Genomic DNA, 16995 nt, shown 5'->3' with positions numbered 1-16995 from the left:
GTGAAGGTTTTAAGGGGCTATATTAACAGAAGCAGAACAGAAAAGAATTGGCCTAAATAAGAGGCCTTGCGTTTTTATTACCTTGTATGAGCTGTGTTTGTCTACAGATGGATCGAGTTCTCGTCCATGTTTCTACAGTAGCCAAGAACAGACAAATCAAACACAGGCTCTAGACAGGATCATTTGTGTTACTGTAGCAGCCGCTGGAGTCAGCAGCCCCTCTGCAACAAGCAGCGTTCGATAAACATTCACTTTAACATGTTTTATTCAATGTTTTTATCTGTTTAACTCACTACTTCTGTTTGTTTTGGAGATCAGGAGACCCTTCCCCTTCACGGATGATTCAGCTCCCGGTAAAAATCATAGACTGTAAAAATAATGCGTGTAGATCAGGGTTAAAACCTCCCAAATTTCTGGATCTTAAGCTATCAAAGAAAAAAGAGTACACATCAGCAGGTGCTAAACTAGCAGCCCATCTGCAAAGTGCTGAACAGCATACATTGATATGTGACTCGAAACAATTTTTTTTTTAATCTTAAATCACCTGGTCTCTTTGTTTTGGAGAGGAGGCGACCTCTACAGGTAATTCAGCTCCCGGTTAAAACAGTGAGAGAAAATTAGCAGGTGCTAGGCTTGCAGCCCATCTCTGACGAGCCGCAACGTGTCCGAAAAACAGATTTTAAGCGCTAACCTGTTTTATTCCGTTTTTACCATTTTAAATCAGTGGGGCCGATGGTTTTGAAGAGAAAGAGACCTCTGTAGATAATCTGTGTCCCAATAAAAACCTCCTGAATTCAGAGAAAAAAAAAAGTGCAAACACATTAGCAGGTGCTACGCTAGCAGCTCGTCTTTGATATGCCACTGAGTGTCAGCAAAACCCTGATTTATAACATGAAAATGCTTTATTCTGTGTTTTAACCAGTTAAAATCAGCGGTCTGTTTGTTTTGGGAGAGAAAGAGACCTCTGCGAATAATTCGACTCCTGGTAAAAACTTCCTGGACAATGAACACTGAAGGAAGTGTAACCACGAGAAGTTTCATCTGTTCGCAATCTGCAGACCTCACGGCTAGATTCCACTAAATCCCCCAAAATCTTACACACAATTCTTAATATGAATTAAATAATTTGTCACAATTTTTCTTAGGCTCTAAAAGAGCATTTAGGATATTGTTAAAAATCACATTTTTATTTTCGCACACATTATAAGGAGACAGACAACAGATGGCGAGCAGTACATGGATAAGCACTTTAATAACGCTGATGAGATGGGGGCAAAGACGGATATCTAAAAATGTCAAGCTATCATTTTCATGAAAGCAGCACAATGGACTGAACATAAACTAACCACATCTTCTCGCATGCCCAACAGCTCCATTATATGTATTAGTATTTGGAAGTGGTAACATCCAAAAACAATGAAGAGATGTAAGTGTGTTAAAAAATGTTTTCTTTAAAAACTGCCAAATAAACACGATTCCTTATGAAAAAAATAATGATCTATTTACAAATAACGCTGGAGGATGGCCAAAAATAAAAAGAATGAGAGGGTGACGATGTAAATAAGCGGAGAGGGAGAGGAAGCACATGGACCAGAGACGGTTTGCTGGTGTTGCCACTGTGATCACAAACACAGACAGTGTTTCATCGTCATTCAACGTTCATAAGTAACACCCACGAGTGTCAGTACGAACTCTACACTAACTACAAGGATCTAACAGTGTTTGGGAGCCCGGGACATGATTTTATCTTCCTCAAAAGTAACACTTCAAACCAGTGACAGACTGACATTGTTAGCTAGACATTATTGATGACAGCTGGTTTCCCTTAATTGCTGATTTGATGCGTCTTGTGATTCTCTGATGCGACTGTGATTGTGTTTGCTGTACCATGTTTCTTGGCTTAAGTGGATCCCGTTAAGGCAACCTAGCATGAAAAGGAGGAAATCATGCCGCACTGCAGGCTGAAAGTCGAGTAACCGTCTCTCTCTGTTTTGTCGCTTTGATTTTTCTTTTGCTTGTGTGGTTGTTGGTTTTCAAAGAGATGACAAACTGTTCCTGAAGCGCGGAGCTTTGGCACACCAGATGCTCAGCTAACAAATAAACAGTGATAGCAGCTGCAGCGCCACTAACCTCTTTCATGAGACATAAGCGACAAGAGGGAGATGCAACCATTTAAGGGAGACAATGGCGGGGCGAGAAGGAGACTGTTCACTTCACTGTGGTTACAGTCACTACCTCAAAAGTAAGACAATAAGGTATAGTGAGGAGAGGGCCGGGTGCTTCAGTCGCATGTTCCTCCTAGCAGCCTCGAGGCGTTTCTCGAGGCGTCCTCACGTTTTCCAGGAACAGCGAGGAACATGAAGCTCTAGAGGGGCTGACTGGATCAGGTCTAAAGAAGAGAGCAACGCTATTCTCCTGCCCGGTTGTTCACTTCAAGATGATGTGGTAGCCGTCATTCGTGTCGTCTGCGGAGAAAAGGAAAAGCAGGAGGGGATGGCGTTATAAATAAACTTCATCAAAGCTCTACGTTAAATATAGAAACAGATAAAGCAATGAGACACTCAGATACCTTTCATTGTGTCCAAAACAAAACATACTTCGTCCTGGAAGTTCTGAATCATCTGTTAAAAAGTGAGAAAATGTTAAATGTAGGAGGGAAAGCTGTTTACTAACACGTGTTTCAAAAACTAGTCTCGGTTTTGCATCATCTGTGATTTGTGTTTTTAAAGTGTAGCGTTGGTTAGAGGCAGAGATCAGGGGGCGGGGATTTCTTACCTCATCGCTGACCAGCACATGGATGCCAGTGGGACCCTGTTTGAAGATCTGGTTTATCTGTCTGGGCGAGATGTTGAAGAGCTGAGCGATCTTCTCTGTCAGCTCAGCAGCTGTGAGCTCCTCCAGGTAAATCGCGTGATACACTGCAGAGAAAAAAGCAGGCATAAAAACACAAACATAAAATGTTCAACTGCCATATACTTAAATGTTAAAAGTATGCATTGCAATGACAAAGTCATTTTAAGGGAGATTTTAAATATTGTAAATACTGAATGTCAACATTTTGTGTAGTGAAATTTATTTAGTACAAAAATAAAACACCACTCAAGAGTCCTCCTGTGCACAGCAAGTGATGCATTTTACTTTAAAAGCTCTACCAACAGCACCTTGTTTGACATAAATTCAAGAACGAGGTAACAAGCACGAGCAGCAGCGGTGTACAGGGTTCCTACAGCTTAGAGAAAGTGAGATTTAAGACTTTTAAGACATTTTTATGCCACTTGTAATGAAATTTATGACCAATTTTAAAGAAGCCAAAATTGAAGAGAGAAAATGAACTGACATCAACCACTTAAAACATGGGAGAATTTTGCCAAATACTTATTGTGACATAAAACATGACTTTAACAATGCACCTTCAGAAAAAAACATTCCTAAACATCCTACTTTTTTGGCATTTTTAAGAGTTTTGAAAGACAGATTTAAAGTTTAGTTTAAACATTTTACTATGGCAAACATGCATTAACCTTGAACATGCACTAACCAAAGAACGTGTTGGCGGCAGCGTCACCATTTTCGTGTTTGGGTTGCTGCTCCCGCGCCTGCTGAGACTCCTGGCAAACATAAATGGTCAGCCTCGGACGCACCACCCTGTGAACGGCATGCACAGAGAGAAAATGACAAAATGTACATTAATGTGTAAAGCTTTTCTCAATATATTAGGTGAGTGACATATTGTAAGTGGGACGTGATTAAAGACGACTCACCGTCCTTTCAGTGCATTAAAGAGTCTTATACCATCAGCTGGCCCACAGATCTGAATGACATCCTCCCTTGTCAGCTTCAACAGGTCTGCACCTGGTTCACAAAACAAGGGCTTTCTTAAGAGCGGAAAAACCCTCCCCTCTACACGAGAGCCTTTATTACACACGTTTGTTTTGGGGTATTCAGCAGTTTGCATGTACACAATACAGGATCAGCTACAGACCACAGTCCTAGGGCCTAGCAAGGATTAAGCCTCTTGTTATAGGACCCTAAAAGATAGTTTGAATTTTTAGTGGGGCTGTATGAGGCTTTTTTCCATAATCAGTGTATTGCATACAGTAGATTTCATTCAGCATGCTCCCAGGCTGGAGAAGCAGGCAGGAGTATAAATAAATGTAAACTGTTATGAGGAAAAGTCTGCTAGCAGCTAAGCTAATTTATGCAATGTGAAATGCCACAGGCTTATGCTAATAACATTAGCATGTTGTATATGTGGGGGAAACTTGACTTACAGGACAGTTGTTTTTGTCTGTGATCCTTGACGGTTATTATTGAGCCAAGTTTAATACTTTTGTTAAGTGATCTTGTTTTTAATCCATGTTTGATGGCTGCTAGGAGGAGTTTGCCTTCGGGGCTTTAAGTCCCTTAAGTTTTAGGGAAAATATCCTGGTCTGAGATAAAATAAAAGCATTTTTAATAGGAAGAATTTTTTGACAGAACGAACAAGTTTTCATTATTTACAGTTATTTATATCTTGTTTTTATCTTTTCTTACCAAAAGCAAAAAAAGGGGCGGCAGCTTCTCTTGTAACCGACTAGCCCCCAAATCGAATGAAAATGGTATCATGGCAGACTTTGTGGTATTGGCAAATATTGTATTGTAAAGAATCTATATAATGTCATATCGTGATTAAACTGGTGACTTACATCCCTCGTCAGCAAATGTATTTTAGCCACCTAATTTCACTCTATATTTAGAATATTTTATAAACTGAAGCAGCTATATTTCATCTATGCTCTATTTAAAGTCACCAGACTCCTTTGATAACAACAGTAATTTGACCTCTGAGAAAAAAAGGAAGCAGTGAAAATATTCTTAATATAGTGTACACTTAAACTGATATGTATTTTTTTTAGGAGGCTAAATTACATTTTGTTGCTGCCCCTGTCCACAGCAGTACATCACTGAATGTGAATGCTTTGTGCTATGCAAGATTGAGGTCTATAGTGGAATAATAACCTCTTTTCATCTTTTTCTTCAAGTTGTGACCTTGCATACTCTAAATAACACCAGATTTCTTGTGTTCTGCCTTTTTCAAACATAGAATATCGTTGGCTTCAATGACTTGGTAACTGTAAAGCAGATATGCCGCTTATTTATTCATTCATTCATGCAGTTGTATCTAATCTAGGGATAAAGTGCAGTGTTGATAATTAATGTAACTGTACAGATATTTTCTTTCACCTACACCATGAAAGAAAAATATTTTTAAAAAGAACATTCAATGCTTAACACTGGCTCATTCACAGTGTTTGTGGTTTATTAAGGAGATTTTTTCTGAGTGCTCAAGAGATGCTAATGAAGTGATCACTGTTGCAGTACTTTGTAAAAGCAAACACAAAGAGCACTTCACTTCTCTTTGTGCATGTATTATCTCACGCTGCTTTGGCCTTTACAATAATCAGACAGCACTGAATTCAGTGCCATGCTGAAAGAGATACAGAAATATTACTCAGTCTAACTGCTGTAGTGACGTTAATTAAGAGTGACTCAGACATGAGACCCACATGTTCAACACTTACATAACAAGGGGGCCAATTTCCATTCAGACCTGTTTTTTTAACTCTATAAAATGTTACAAATGTCCAAAGGCATGAACAGGGGTTTCAGTCACAAGTGATACAAAAACGGATGGGTGTTAAATCTGAAACAATTCTGCATTTGAGAGCTATTTTGTTATACCTGCACTGAGCGCTTTTTACTATTTTATTTCATACTGTTTTTAGGGACTGTGTTTGTTTTTATTCATAGTGAGGATGTATTTACTGTTTGATGCTATCATCTGTTTTTATATTTTGCACCTGAGATTTCTGAGAAACCCTCTTTCTTTCTGCACGAAACTGTCGATAGCAAAATGAAAATTAAGCAGAATTTAACTGAATTTTACCTGAAAAGTTGGTGAAGAGTCGACAGAAGGGTGAGAAGCGGTTTCTTAAAAGCCACTGTTGTGCATCCTGCGGTGTTGCCGTGGGTAACAAATTCTGAGACAAAAGAAAAGGAGAAAACCCCGAATAAACCCAGAATATTCTCCAAGAGTATCTTAGAGTTAGCTCATAGAAGTAACAAATTACCGGCATTCTCTGAAACTACCTCATGTTTTACAGAACACTATATTTCTATAAAATCGACAAGACACAAAGAAAACTAGCAGATTTAACCCTTAAAAACCTGAACAAATTGACTTGGCTTCTAGAGAAAAATAAGGTACTGAGCAACTCAACAGGAACTGTTCCAAAAAAAGAAAAGAAAAACACGAGAAACCTTAAGAAAGTGCTAAACATTTAAGAAAATAAAAATATTTTCCAGTGCATAATTTTGAATAGGAATTATAAATATAGTTTTTTGGACATTTTTCACCATTTTTTGATCAAATCTAACAATCTCCTCAAAGATCATTTTTAAGACAATTTTTTGTTACATTTTACTATTTCTTTTATGTATTTATTTTTAATTTCTTGCCATGTTGCTCATTGCCTTTTTCCAATGTTTTCAAAAGAAATCAAACCAATGTTCTCAGGTCTCAGAGGTTTAAATGTTCGTGAAAGGCATCAACAAAACTGATGTCGATCCAGGCTCCATAAGCTTCACATCAAGCACAGATTTTCATCCGATATCCACATATGCATTGTGTGCACGGCATGAAACATTCTAACATTTCTCAAGGTGAAATAATAGAAGCACTGAAACCGTGGCGAGTTCAGATATCAAGTCTTGAGTGTGAGTTTATTTTTGATTTATCAGAAGCTTTCCTTCACACCTTGAGGCAGGTTCGGCTTATTTTTGTTTATTTCATGTTTTCATAGAGAATCTACCGGGAGGCAGAGGTTTAACACGCAGATGTCAGCTTTGCATTTGTCAATATTAATACGGAGGGATTCAGGGAGGCAGGAGGGAGTCAGGCAGTGAATCCACAAAGCGTAAATGTACTTGTACTTACATCTGCTACCTGAACGACAGGCTCAGGCTGGTGGTTTGGAGATCCATTTCTGAAAAGATTTAAAAATGCACAATGATCAAACGCAGGAAAAATACAGAAATCCACGTTAAGAATCTAAACATTGTGTGTTCCTCACCAACCACAATCACACAGCTACTCTGGATTTTACACTAAAAATTTAATTCAAGCAACATTTATTATGAAGCACTGGCAAAGTCGTGAAACACTCGTACCCTTCTGCAACCGGGAAGCTGTTGTGCGTGCTGCTGAAGCCAGGAGAAGGGGAGTTGTTGACATATGTGACCTCCGGCCAGGGACAGCACTGCAAAACAACAACACGTGTGTCACTGTGGCATCTGAATAATCTCCCAATGCTACCATCAGTTACAAGCTGCAGCTTTACCTTTTAAGTATTCAATTCCTGTTTGTGTTTCATCCACAAAATTTATCTCCTATTTTAAGTAGTTTTCTAGAATTTAAGCGAAGACAAAAATCGAACACGGAAAATACATTTCTATTCAATCTCTAATGAGCTATTTTGATAATCAATCATCTGTTGCAAGCAAACCTGCAAATCAGGCTGTGATCAAAGCTTCTGAATGTGAGGATTTGCTGCTTTTCTCTCTTTTATGCCAGTCTTAAGTGAATATTATTTTTGGTTTCGTACTAAATTTAGAAACATCAGTCACCTAAGGCTATGGGAAACTGTAATGAGCATTCTCTATTTTTTTTTTTTTTTTGACGTTTGACAGAGTGAACGATAAATCGAGAGAGTAAGTGACAGAATAATCAACAATAAAACAAAGATAGTCGTTAGCTTCAGGCAGTAATAACACTACTAGGGCTGTCAACGATTAATTTCTTATAATTGCGTTTAAATGAAGAAATTTAATAGTTAATTACGATAAACTACATTTTTAATCTCACTTTCAGTTCCATTATTTTGCACTGTAAAACTGTTACGAAGTCCATATTGACGAGGTAAAGCAATTTCTAGTAGATTGTCTTGGTTAGGAATCAAATGAAAGCAAAACACTGCATGAATGAGCATAAAGTGGGCTTGTTTGTAAAGTGGAGACTCACAGAACCCATTTTCATTCAGATATCCTGAGCTCAGAGGTCAAGGACCCCTGTGAAATGACTGTCATTTTTCCATCACCAAAATTTTGCCTAATTCTGGAGCATGGCATGGTTAGTTCTTCTAGTTTCATATGATACCAGTATCATCACTGTAGCTATAAAACTCAGTACAGCGTCTTAGAAACAGAAATGTCAGCCGGTGATTAACGCAATTTAAAAAAATATTGCGGACCTTAATCACATCACCATTAACTCATGAATGCTGACAGCCCTAAATATTACGTTTCTCAGTAACGAGCAGTATAAAGAATTACTGATGAAATTTCAGTAACAATATTACAGTTAAGTCCAAAAACAAATAACTGGGTTCCCACACACAAACTTTAAAATTTTTCCATGACTTTTCAAGGACTCTTAAAAACGTTTTTTTTTCTTGTCCCACTTTTGAAGGCATTCATTCAAACATATCAGATTCAGACTCTATTCAAATATGATTTGATCTAACTGGCAGACGCGAAGAGAGCCACGTAACGGGAGAATAAACACAAGTATGTGATGGTAAACAAAAGGTTGTCACACATCGTAACATATTAAATTATGTCAACAGCTTCAGATAATAATTTGTCATTTTGTTACATTACTTGGACGGCTGTCCACGGAAGATTATAGCAAAAACAAATTTCACACAATTATATGACAAGCCTTTTCCAATACTTTCTTTTTTAAATGATTTTTACTGATTTCATGACTTTTCCAGGCCTGGAAAATGTCATTGTAATTTTTTTGTGACTTTTCCAGGTTTTCCATGCCTTTGGGAATCCTTTGACAAGAACATTGCTGTTCCAGGTAACACTGGTGGTATTAAGACTATTTCTACTGCAAAATACAACCTTAAAACTCATGAAACATTTACTGTAATTGACAGCACAACAAGAAAAGTTAAACACTAATAATTAAAAATTGTAGCCCAACACTAGATAAACAACCAAAACTGGATTTTAATCTTGGAGAGCTGCAGGCTACAGGGGACAAAGACCTAATGAAGCTCATGGCTGGATATGTGGTGGATTAAATGCTGCATGATTGACTCGCTGTCTTTCAGACAGATCTTTGGGAAAATACTTGTTGCAGGCAACTGAAGACCCCCAGGTAAAAAAAATCATTTGATAGTTATCAAGCATTAGCTTCACTTACAGGAGATTATCCCGTCATTCAAACAGAGACTCACATGCAAAGTCTGAATTTTATGGAGAAAGGACACAATTATCAATTTTGCAGAGTGTAAAGGAAAAGTAATAGAAGAGTAGTACAACAAATTGTTGTGGGCAGAATAAAGTAAAAAGTAAAGTAATGTTAACCATTTGAAACCTGGAGTGAAATCACTTTCCTGGTGCTGCTTTCAGATACCTTTCAACAAGTATGTAAACCTTTGAACCCTGAGCAAATTGGTGCGAAACACAGGAAAAATGCAGGGAGCAAAATGGTAAAAAATGTTCCACAAATTATAAAAATTACTAGATTCAGAAAATTACTTTTAAAAAAGCTAGGAAAAATGTTGAGGAAAAAGTAACAAAGCAAGCATTTATTATAATCATAATTTCATCTTTAATAAATAATAATGATAAATAATAGCATTTAATAAATAATGTTTCAAAATTATTACAATTTTAAGCACTTTTTTTAAAATTAATTTTTCAGGTAAATTTCTTGTACTTTCCACTATTTTTTTTAGCAAATTTCTGGGTAAAGTCTTCTTTTATTGCTCATTTCCTTCCCATGTTTTTTTAAGGAAATAATGCCAGTTACCTACTCAATTAAGAAATATTTAAATAGCCGAATATTCAGCTCCAGCCCCCCCCCCCAAAAAAAACATTTTTAAGGTTGACCTGCAGCCATTACATAAATGTTTTTCTCCCCCCATTTTTGGAAATAGGAGCACATTCTTCACTTCACTGACATTTTGGTTAAATGGGGTTGTGATCCATTTTGATAACCTCTTTGTTTAATCATTCATCCCATCAACACTTAAGCACAATGCTAACCTCTGTCAGGATTGTGGTTTCGTAGGAGGGCTGGTACTTTTCCTTTTCCTGTGGCGCCCTCTTCTCCATCTTCTCCCTGTCAGTCTTCTGTTTTCTGTCTGCACCTTTAGGCTGAAAAAGGTCATACGTGCGTCATTTAATTGTAGTCAATAATAACACGTTTGCGCTGCAGTAGATCAGTGTTTTTTCTTTCATTTTTCTGAATTTTTCCTCTGGCTCCCCTCACCTTGAAGACTTTGACCTGGCAGGACGCAGAGTGGAGGTGTTCTGTGTACTCTTCATTCTCATTCTCTTTAAACGTGTCGATCTGGATTCGGAAAGGCACACCTTTTTCGCCTCCATGTTTCCGCATGGTGAATTCTGTGCTGATGCAGTGTACCTAAAAATGAAAGGAATATAAAATGTATTATCTATACGGAAACGAAAACTTGAGATACAACCTGGGTCAAACAGATCTTGGCAAAACTGTTGTATTAGTGATTACTGCCAGCAGAATGACATTCAATGACAATTTGAATTTGAGCAATTTAAGGCTCAGTGGAAACCCGCCTTCTGTTCATTTCACATTTTCACAATCCGAATGGATGAGTAGACTAAATGTTAAAAGGCTAAGTTAGATGATGCCAAAGTGATCGAGACTTTCTCAGATTACTGACGTTGCTTTTAATGAATGAAAGGAAAACAGGAGTGTATCCGTCATGCTACCTGGATAAAAACTGAGGTTCTTTTCGATGGGTCCCAAAGGAACTCCACAGTGTTAAGCTGAGTAGGGTTAGCCCTGGGGTCGATTATGCCGACGGACATGGGGATATCTGCAATGGATCAACGTTAAACAGGCTGTTATCAAAAGAGCTCTTAATGCACAACATCTACTCCATGATAACATCACCTTCATCGAAACTTTGTACTTATAGCTCAGGCCAACAGACAATATCCTGAATGTATTCCAAAATATTGGATGATTAATAAACACAAACTCTCCACAGCAACATTCTCTTCACACACAAATCCATAACAACCAGAACCTTCTGGTGACTGCGTCGTAAACCAGGTGTTTTTCACTCAGTGCTCACCCAGGTCGAGGATGCGATCCCCGGGCCGGTTCCAGCGCCAGCCCTCCAGCTGCTGGTGCTCTGTGTACTGAAGTCGTCGGTCATGAAACACCACACGGATGATGCTCTGAAAACACAATGATAAGAAGAAAGATTTTTTTTTTAAATAATTCAAGGCAGATAGATGTAAATGTTACTGGTCCCAGGATACAATATTAGCACAATACAATAATTGTGATTTTAAATGTTTTACAATATGCTGCTTATTACAAAAACATATATATAGCTGCATATTATGTCCCCAAAGGAAAACTTTGTCAACATCTGCTTTATCTACAAAGTTTCCAGTCTTCTCATCCCTCTTCAATAGTTTTTTGTAGCAAAATCTATCTGTTGGACTGAAAAAGCAATTCATCTAGTATTCAAATAGGCTACCAAAAGTTTATTTTGTACTTGTAATAATAATAATTTATATAATAGATAAAAATCGAGATTTGGTGTCAGTGTATAAACACAATGTTGCCCTTCAAAAACTGTGATACTATACAGTATCGATTTTTTCATCCAGATCTGTGCAAATATATACTGTAATGTACAGTATGTGTGAACTGGCATTTCAGAATCTTACCTTCACCATTTTGCCAGTGATTTCCGGAAGTTCCCCAATCTTCCGATTGTCAAGCATTCTAATTTCATAGGACTGCCCTGCAATGACAAGTCCGAATATGGTGATTACAAAAATCTCAAACATTCACGGTTGATCATTACAGGTAAACAATAGACAGCAGCAGAAACAGAGTCCTTTAAAAACTTTTCAGTGGTTTCTCCTCCTTAGATATCTCTTACTTATGCCGTCTCTTTTTCAAACTCGGTGCAGATTTATTTGGATCAGTGTTCTAGTGCTGCTTAGGAGGAGACGGATGGTAATTACTGACGGCACATCATTGCATCTCGCTCGTTAAGGAGCTGAAATTAGCCCATTCACCTGGATGTTGTGTTCCCATCAATGCTAATTGGAGCCGTTGGCAATAAAACCCCATGTCCACTGCAGAGTGAATTAACACGGGCGTGAATGCCGATTGTACACATCTTTGTCATTGCATTAAAAATCCAGATGGTAGCAGGTTTTAGCAGATTTTTTGTGCAGTGGGAATGAAGCTTGAGTTTGAGTGTGCAGCCTCCTGTACCCATGAGAGTGAGGAGGGCTCACTCTGCAGCTAACTGGAGACCAAACGAAGAAATACAATGACAGAGAAAAAAATGTAAAAAAAAACCCCAAACTGCTCAACTTTAAGAATCTTAGTCGACTGAGCGGTCTCCAACTAATGATTCAAATCAGGGCGCAGCTCTAATACTGTAAAATATTTCCATTTTGATTTAAAACTGTGCTAATTTCCACCTTCATATCATGGTGATAAAATATCTAGAATAACCAAGCCAAAGGGAACTTAATTCAGTGGTTCTTGACATCAACAGATTTACACAAAGCTGAAAAGCACACTGTGGCTGGGATCCTGGTGCTGACCTTGGTTGAGGTAGGTGAGTGTTTCATCATGTAGTTTAACGGCTGGCGAGGTAGCTGCACACAGAACATACTGAAAGGGAAGGATCTTGTTGTCGCTGTCTGGAGGCAGGTTGGATTCCTCCTGCTTGAAGATGGGGAGGGCGAGCACATCACTGGAGAACAGACACAAAAGAACAGCGCTGTTAGTAAGCTGCCAAAGCCTGATCGGCCCACATTCATTATTTCCTTTTCATAAAACTAATCTGCAGAAAAATAATCTTGATATTTAATTGTTAGAACTGATCATTTTCAACGTCATGATAAAAATGTTGAATCAGATGGAGAGTGTTACACAACACTTGAGGCTGAATGTTTGGTAATTGTGTTCGTCAGCTGTTGATTATCATTATGGGGCAACGCTACAAAATACCAAGGTATCCAGTCAGTATCTCTTTGCTCCTCTCAACAAAAGAATTTCAGGAACAAGTGTGCACTCTGCAGCTTGTACAATATCATTTAACAGGGCACTTAACCAGCCAGAAAAAGGCACAAAAGAGAAAGCTCTTTCTCCAGCAAAGCAAAGTGCCAGAGTCAGAACAGCCGAAATGGATTTCACATATTTCCAATCACAAAAAACTGAGCAAAAGCTATATAAATATCTATTTGGACTTTCAACTTTGGAATAATCCCTCACAAAAAAAAAACACACAACAGTGTGCAAATACTGTATATTTACACTAATTTATCAGGGATATGCTGCAAAGTGATGAGGTAAGTCCAATGCCTCAATCAGATTTCATTATGGAGTATTCATCAGTCACAGAGCAATGTACTGCTTTGCACTTCATCTGCATGTCGTGATTAATTTGCCCTTCTGCTATCACTCAGTGCAGGACTTCTCCCGCAGTGCAATCACAAAGTATTCACACCCCTTCATTTTTTCACGTATTGTTGGAGCCTTGTGCAAAACCATTTCAAATAATTTCCCCCCTCATCAATCTACACTCTATAATGACAAAGCAAATACATATATTTAAATAAATATTTTTTTCATTTAATGTAGGTTTGGTCGGGCTTTGAATTGAATTCAAAAATCATAAAGGCTTCTGTGCTCTTGGGAACCTTCAAAGCAGCTGATTTTCAACACAATCTTATCCCTAAGCTCTGCAGGCAACTACTTCAACCCTAATGGCTTGGTTTTTGCTCTGATATGCACTGCCAGCTGTGAGACATACGATAGACAGATGTTTGCCTTTCCAAATCAAGTCCAATCAATTGAATTGACCACAGATGGACTCCAATCAAGCTGCACAAAGACATCTGTCAATGTGATAAATCACTTTCCCTTTTAATAAATTTGCAAAAAAAAATCTAGATGGCTTTAACATTATGGGGTATGGAGTGTAGATTGATGATTTAAAATTAATTTAAATTATTTTAGCATAAGACAGCAACATCACAAAATAAACTGCACAATACTTTCTGATTGCGCTGTATTTACGTTACTACAAAGTGTGAAGACACAAAGCCTATGCGACGGAAAACGTGACATTTGATGAGACACATCATGGGATTTGGGATTTGATCCCATTCTTAAAAAGATACCAAACATGTTTATATAGAATCTCCAATCCACATTTCATTGCTCAAAAATATGTTGAAATGTATGATATTGAAAACAACTATTTGAAAAAAATATGAGAAACAAACTACAAAGTGAGTTCAAGTTCAGGCATTTTCACTTTTTTCCTAAAGAGGAGTACCTTGGTTCCTTCCTGTTTTTTCTAAATTTGTTAATGGCCATCACCAAGGAGCAGCATCTTTTTTGAACTATTACTGCTTTCAGGAAACTCTCCTGTTTTTTGGCTTTTCAAATATAATTACTTCACTAAAAAGATTAATCAGGAATGTACAAAATAGTCATCATCTTATTTCTCTTCCCATTACTAACGATGTGCTCTAGCTGTACTATAAGTTTAAATCTATCTCGGCATAATGTCAATAGAACCTATTTTATCTAATCACTGCCATTTACACAGTTAAGTCATTCATAAAATCTAAAAAGGTGTCCACATTAGAGGTCGACAGATTATTAGCCTGGCCAATTATTGGGACTTACTGGGAACAAATTAATGAAAAAGTGTGTGTTTACACTCAACCAAACCAACACCGAGGAAGGCAGTCTGCAATACATGCAAAGAGAGTATCAATATGGGAAGAACTTATACTTTGTAAAACTTAATTTAAAAAAAGTTTATGGGGACTTGCTGTATATGAAGTTTCAGTTTTGATTCAACATTTGATAAAGGCATTTAAACAGGGTTTTGTGTTGGAGTTTGTTATTTTCCAAATTCTAAATTTTAACATAAAGATTTTCAATTTTTTTGAGAATGCAATCAGTTCCAAGTATCAGTTAATCATAAGTCTCATAATGCATTAATAATCCGTATCATCCCTGAAAAAAACAATATCGGTCACCCCTAGTCCACATCAAACAAATTTTTTTCCCCCTCTTACTGTGTAAGTCAGTTTTTCTAATGCAAGACATTTTTGTCCAATAGTCGGGATATACGACAAAAAATTGATTGTTTTTTCTGACAATAAAGTGACATCTAAATAAAATCAGACTTAAATCACAGGGCTGAATCTGTCCAAAACTGATACAGAACCTCATGCTGTATGCCCCCGCTCCGAGCTCCTGCCCAATGCCCGAGAGACTGGCATCAAAGTCCTGGACCAGTCCGGACTCTATCACTTCATCCGTGAGAGGCAACTTCAGAGCCCAGGCCATGGTGACAGTGTTGAGATCTGCTCTGTCCCGGTTAAAACTTGCCAAGTTGACCACAACTTTCCAATCTTTAATGAAGAAATTTGGGAAAAAAAGTTTATTATCATCAATCTGGGATCCAACTTTTGAATGGAGAAAATAAGAAAACATGGGAAGTTTAAATATAAGGATTTATCCACAAAAACAAAACAAAGGGATGCAATTAGATTATGTATTTGGGAGTAACTAACAGGTTGTCATGCTGAACAATGCAGAGCAGCTGGGGTTAACGGATACGTTAACGGTACGCACGTTTTATGCTACCGTAACTGATACACTGCTCACATGAAAATAACTTGCCCAAAGCTGTATTTTTCACCCTGCTCTCTTTTTATTTAACTAGATAACGTGATGAAACTAAAGGAAATGGCATACCTTTAAGTGAGAGTGTAGCTACCTGCTAACACTGCGACAGTTTCATGCCATCATGTCGCGCTCCTTCGCCTCAGCACTAAAATAAACATGACGAGCTAACAGCTACGTTAGCCTGCCAGCTAACCTAGCACGGATAATGCTAGCTGTTATTTTGACTCGGTTAAGGAGATTCACGAGAACAAATTGTTCCTGGTAGACATATCAATAAATAAAAGCACGTCAAATTTAGCTGAGGATAATAAATTATGACAAATATATGTAATATAATCCCTCGCTTTTGTTTGTTTATCTAGCTTCGTCAGGAAAAGGAGCTTCCGTAATTTCCGTTTTAACGTCTTCTTCGTGGTTTTGTTTTAGAGTACTAGCAAAGAACTCCGGGGCTCCTTACCGCCACCCAACGCTTACAGCTGGTAAAACATAAGGAAGACCATGAAAAGAAAATTAAGGGACTGTTCGTTATTTATGGGAGGGGAGGAGGTGGTGCGAAAAGGGAGAGACATGTCAGATGTTTTTTAAGCACTGGCAATGGAGTTATGCATTTATATTTTAGCTTAGAGAAGAGGTTTACAACTTAAAATGGCTGTATTTTATATTTATTTTAACACTCATCTTTAAAGAAATTGACTAAATTCCTCTATTTATTATAGCCAGATATAGTAAAAACAGAAATTCTAGTGGGATTTTCACATTTCCAGGGATCCTTGGACACATCATGTGTAATGAATGCTTCCTTCAGAAAAAAACAACCAAATCTGAGTTCAAAATACTGATATTTCCTTAAAATCACTTTATTCTATATCGCATTTAAAAATTGGTCAAAAGTAAACTGTTTGCACAAACCAGCATGCATGACAATGGTTGATAAACCACGCCTTTTTTCCCATTTCCAGGATTTTTTCTCTAGCTTTTCATTTTCAAACAGCAAATCCAAAAGCTAATTTACGGTGGAGGGAGGGTCATGCATTTTTTCAGAGTCACTCACAGAGGTTTAAGGACAAATATTTGTAGCTTCAGGGAGCCACATCCCAGCCACCCCCTCCCCTGAGAAATAAATAACAGTCCCTAAATATGGGAAATTTAACAGCCACTTTATAGCCAATTCAAAATGTAAACACCACTAAATTCACAGCTTTGCAATA

At 37.7% G+C, this 16995-nt stretch overlaps 1 protein-coding gene across 1 annotated transcript; it reads right to left on the bottom strand.

The window, feature by feature from the left end:
* Positions 1-1135: 1135 nt before the first annotated feature.
* tfcp2 (transcription factor CP2) lies at positions 1136-16180 on the bottom strand. The gene is made up of 16 exons (XM_042491993.1): positions 15857-16180; positions 15324-15510; positions 12676-12827; positions 11779-11855; positions 11172-11277; positions 10804-10910; positions 10325-10477; positions 10099-10209; positions 7210-7298; positions 6977-7025; positions 5927-6020; positions 3762-3852; positions 3539-3645; positions 2776-2918; positions 2570-2621; positions 1136-2465 (listed from the first exon to the last, which is right to left on the bottom strand). The coding sequence occupies exons 2-16, from the start codon at positions 15443-15445 to the stop codon at positions 2428-2430; spliced, it is 1491 nt and encodes a 496-aa protein (XP_042347927.1). The 5' UTR covers positions 15446-15510; positions 15857-16180; the 3' UTR covers positions 1136-2427.
* Positions 16181-16995: the final 815 nt, after the last annotated feature.

Source organism: Plectropomus leopardus, chromosome 8 (genome assembly GCF_008729295.1).
Source record: "Plectropomus leopardus isolate mb chromosome 8, YSFRI_Pleo_2.0, whole genome shotgun sequence".
NCBI lineage: Eukaryota > Metazoa > Chordata > Actinopteri > Perciformes > Serranidae > Plectropomus > Plectropomus leopardus.
The sequence above is the reverse complement of the archived record's forward strand: the minus strand, read 5'-3'. Positions and strand labels throughout refer to the sequence as shown.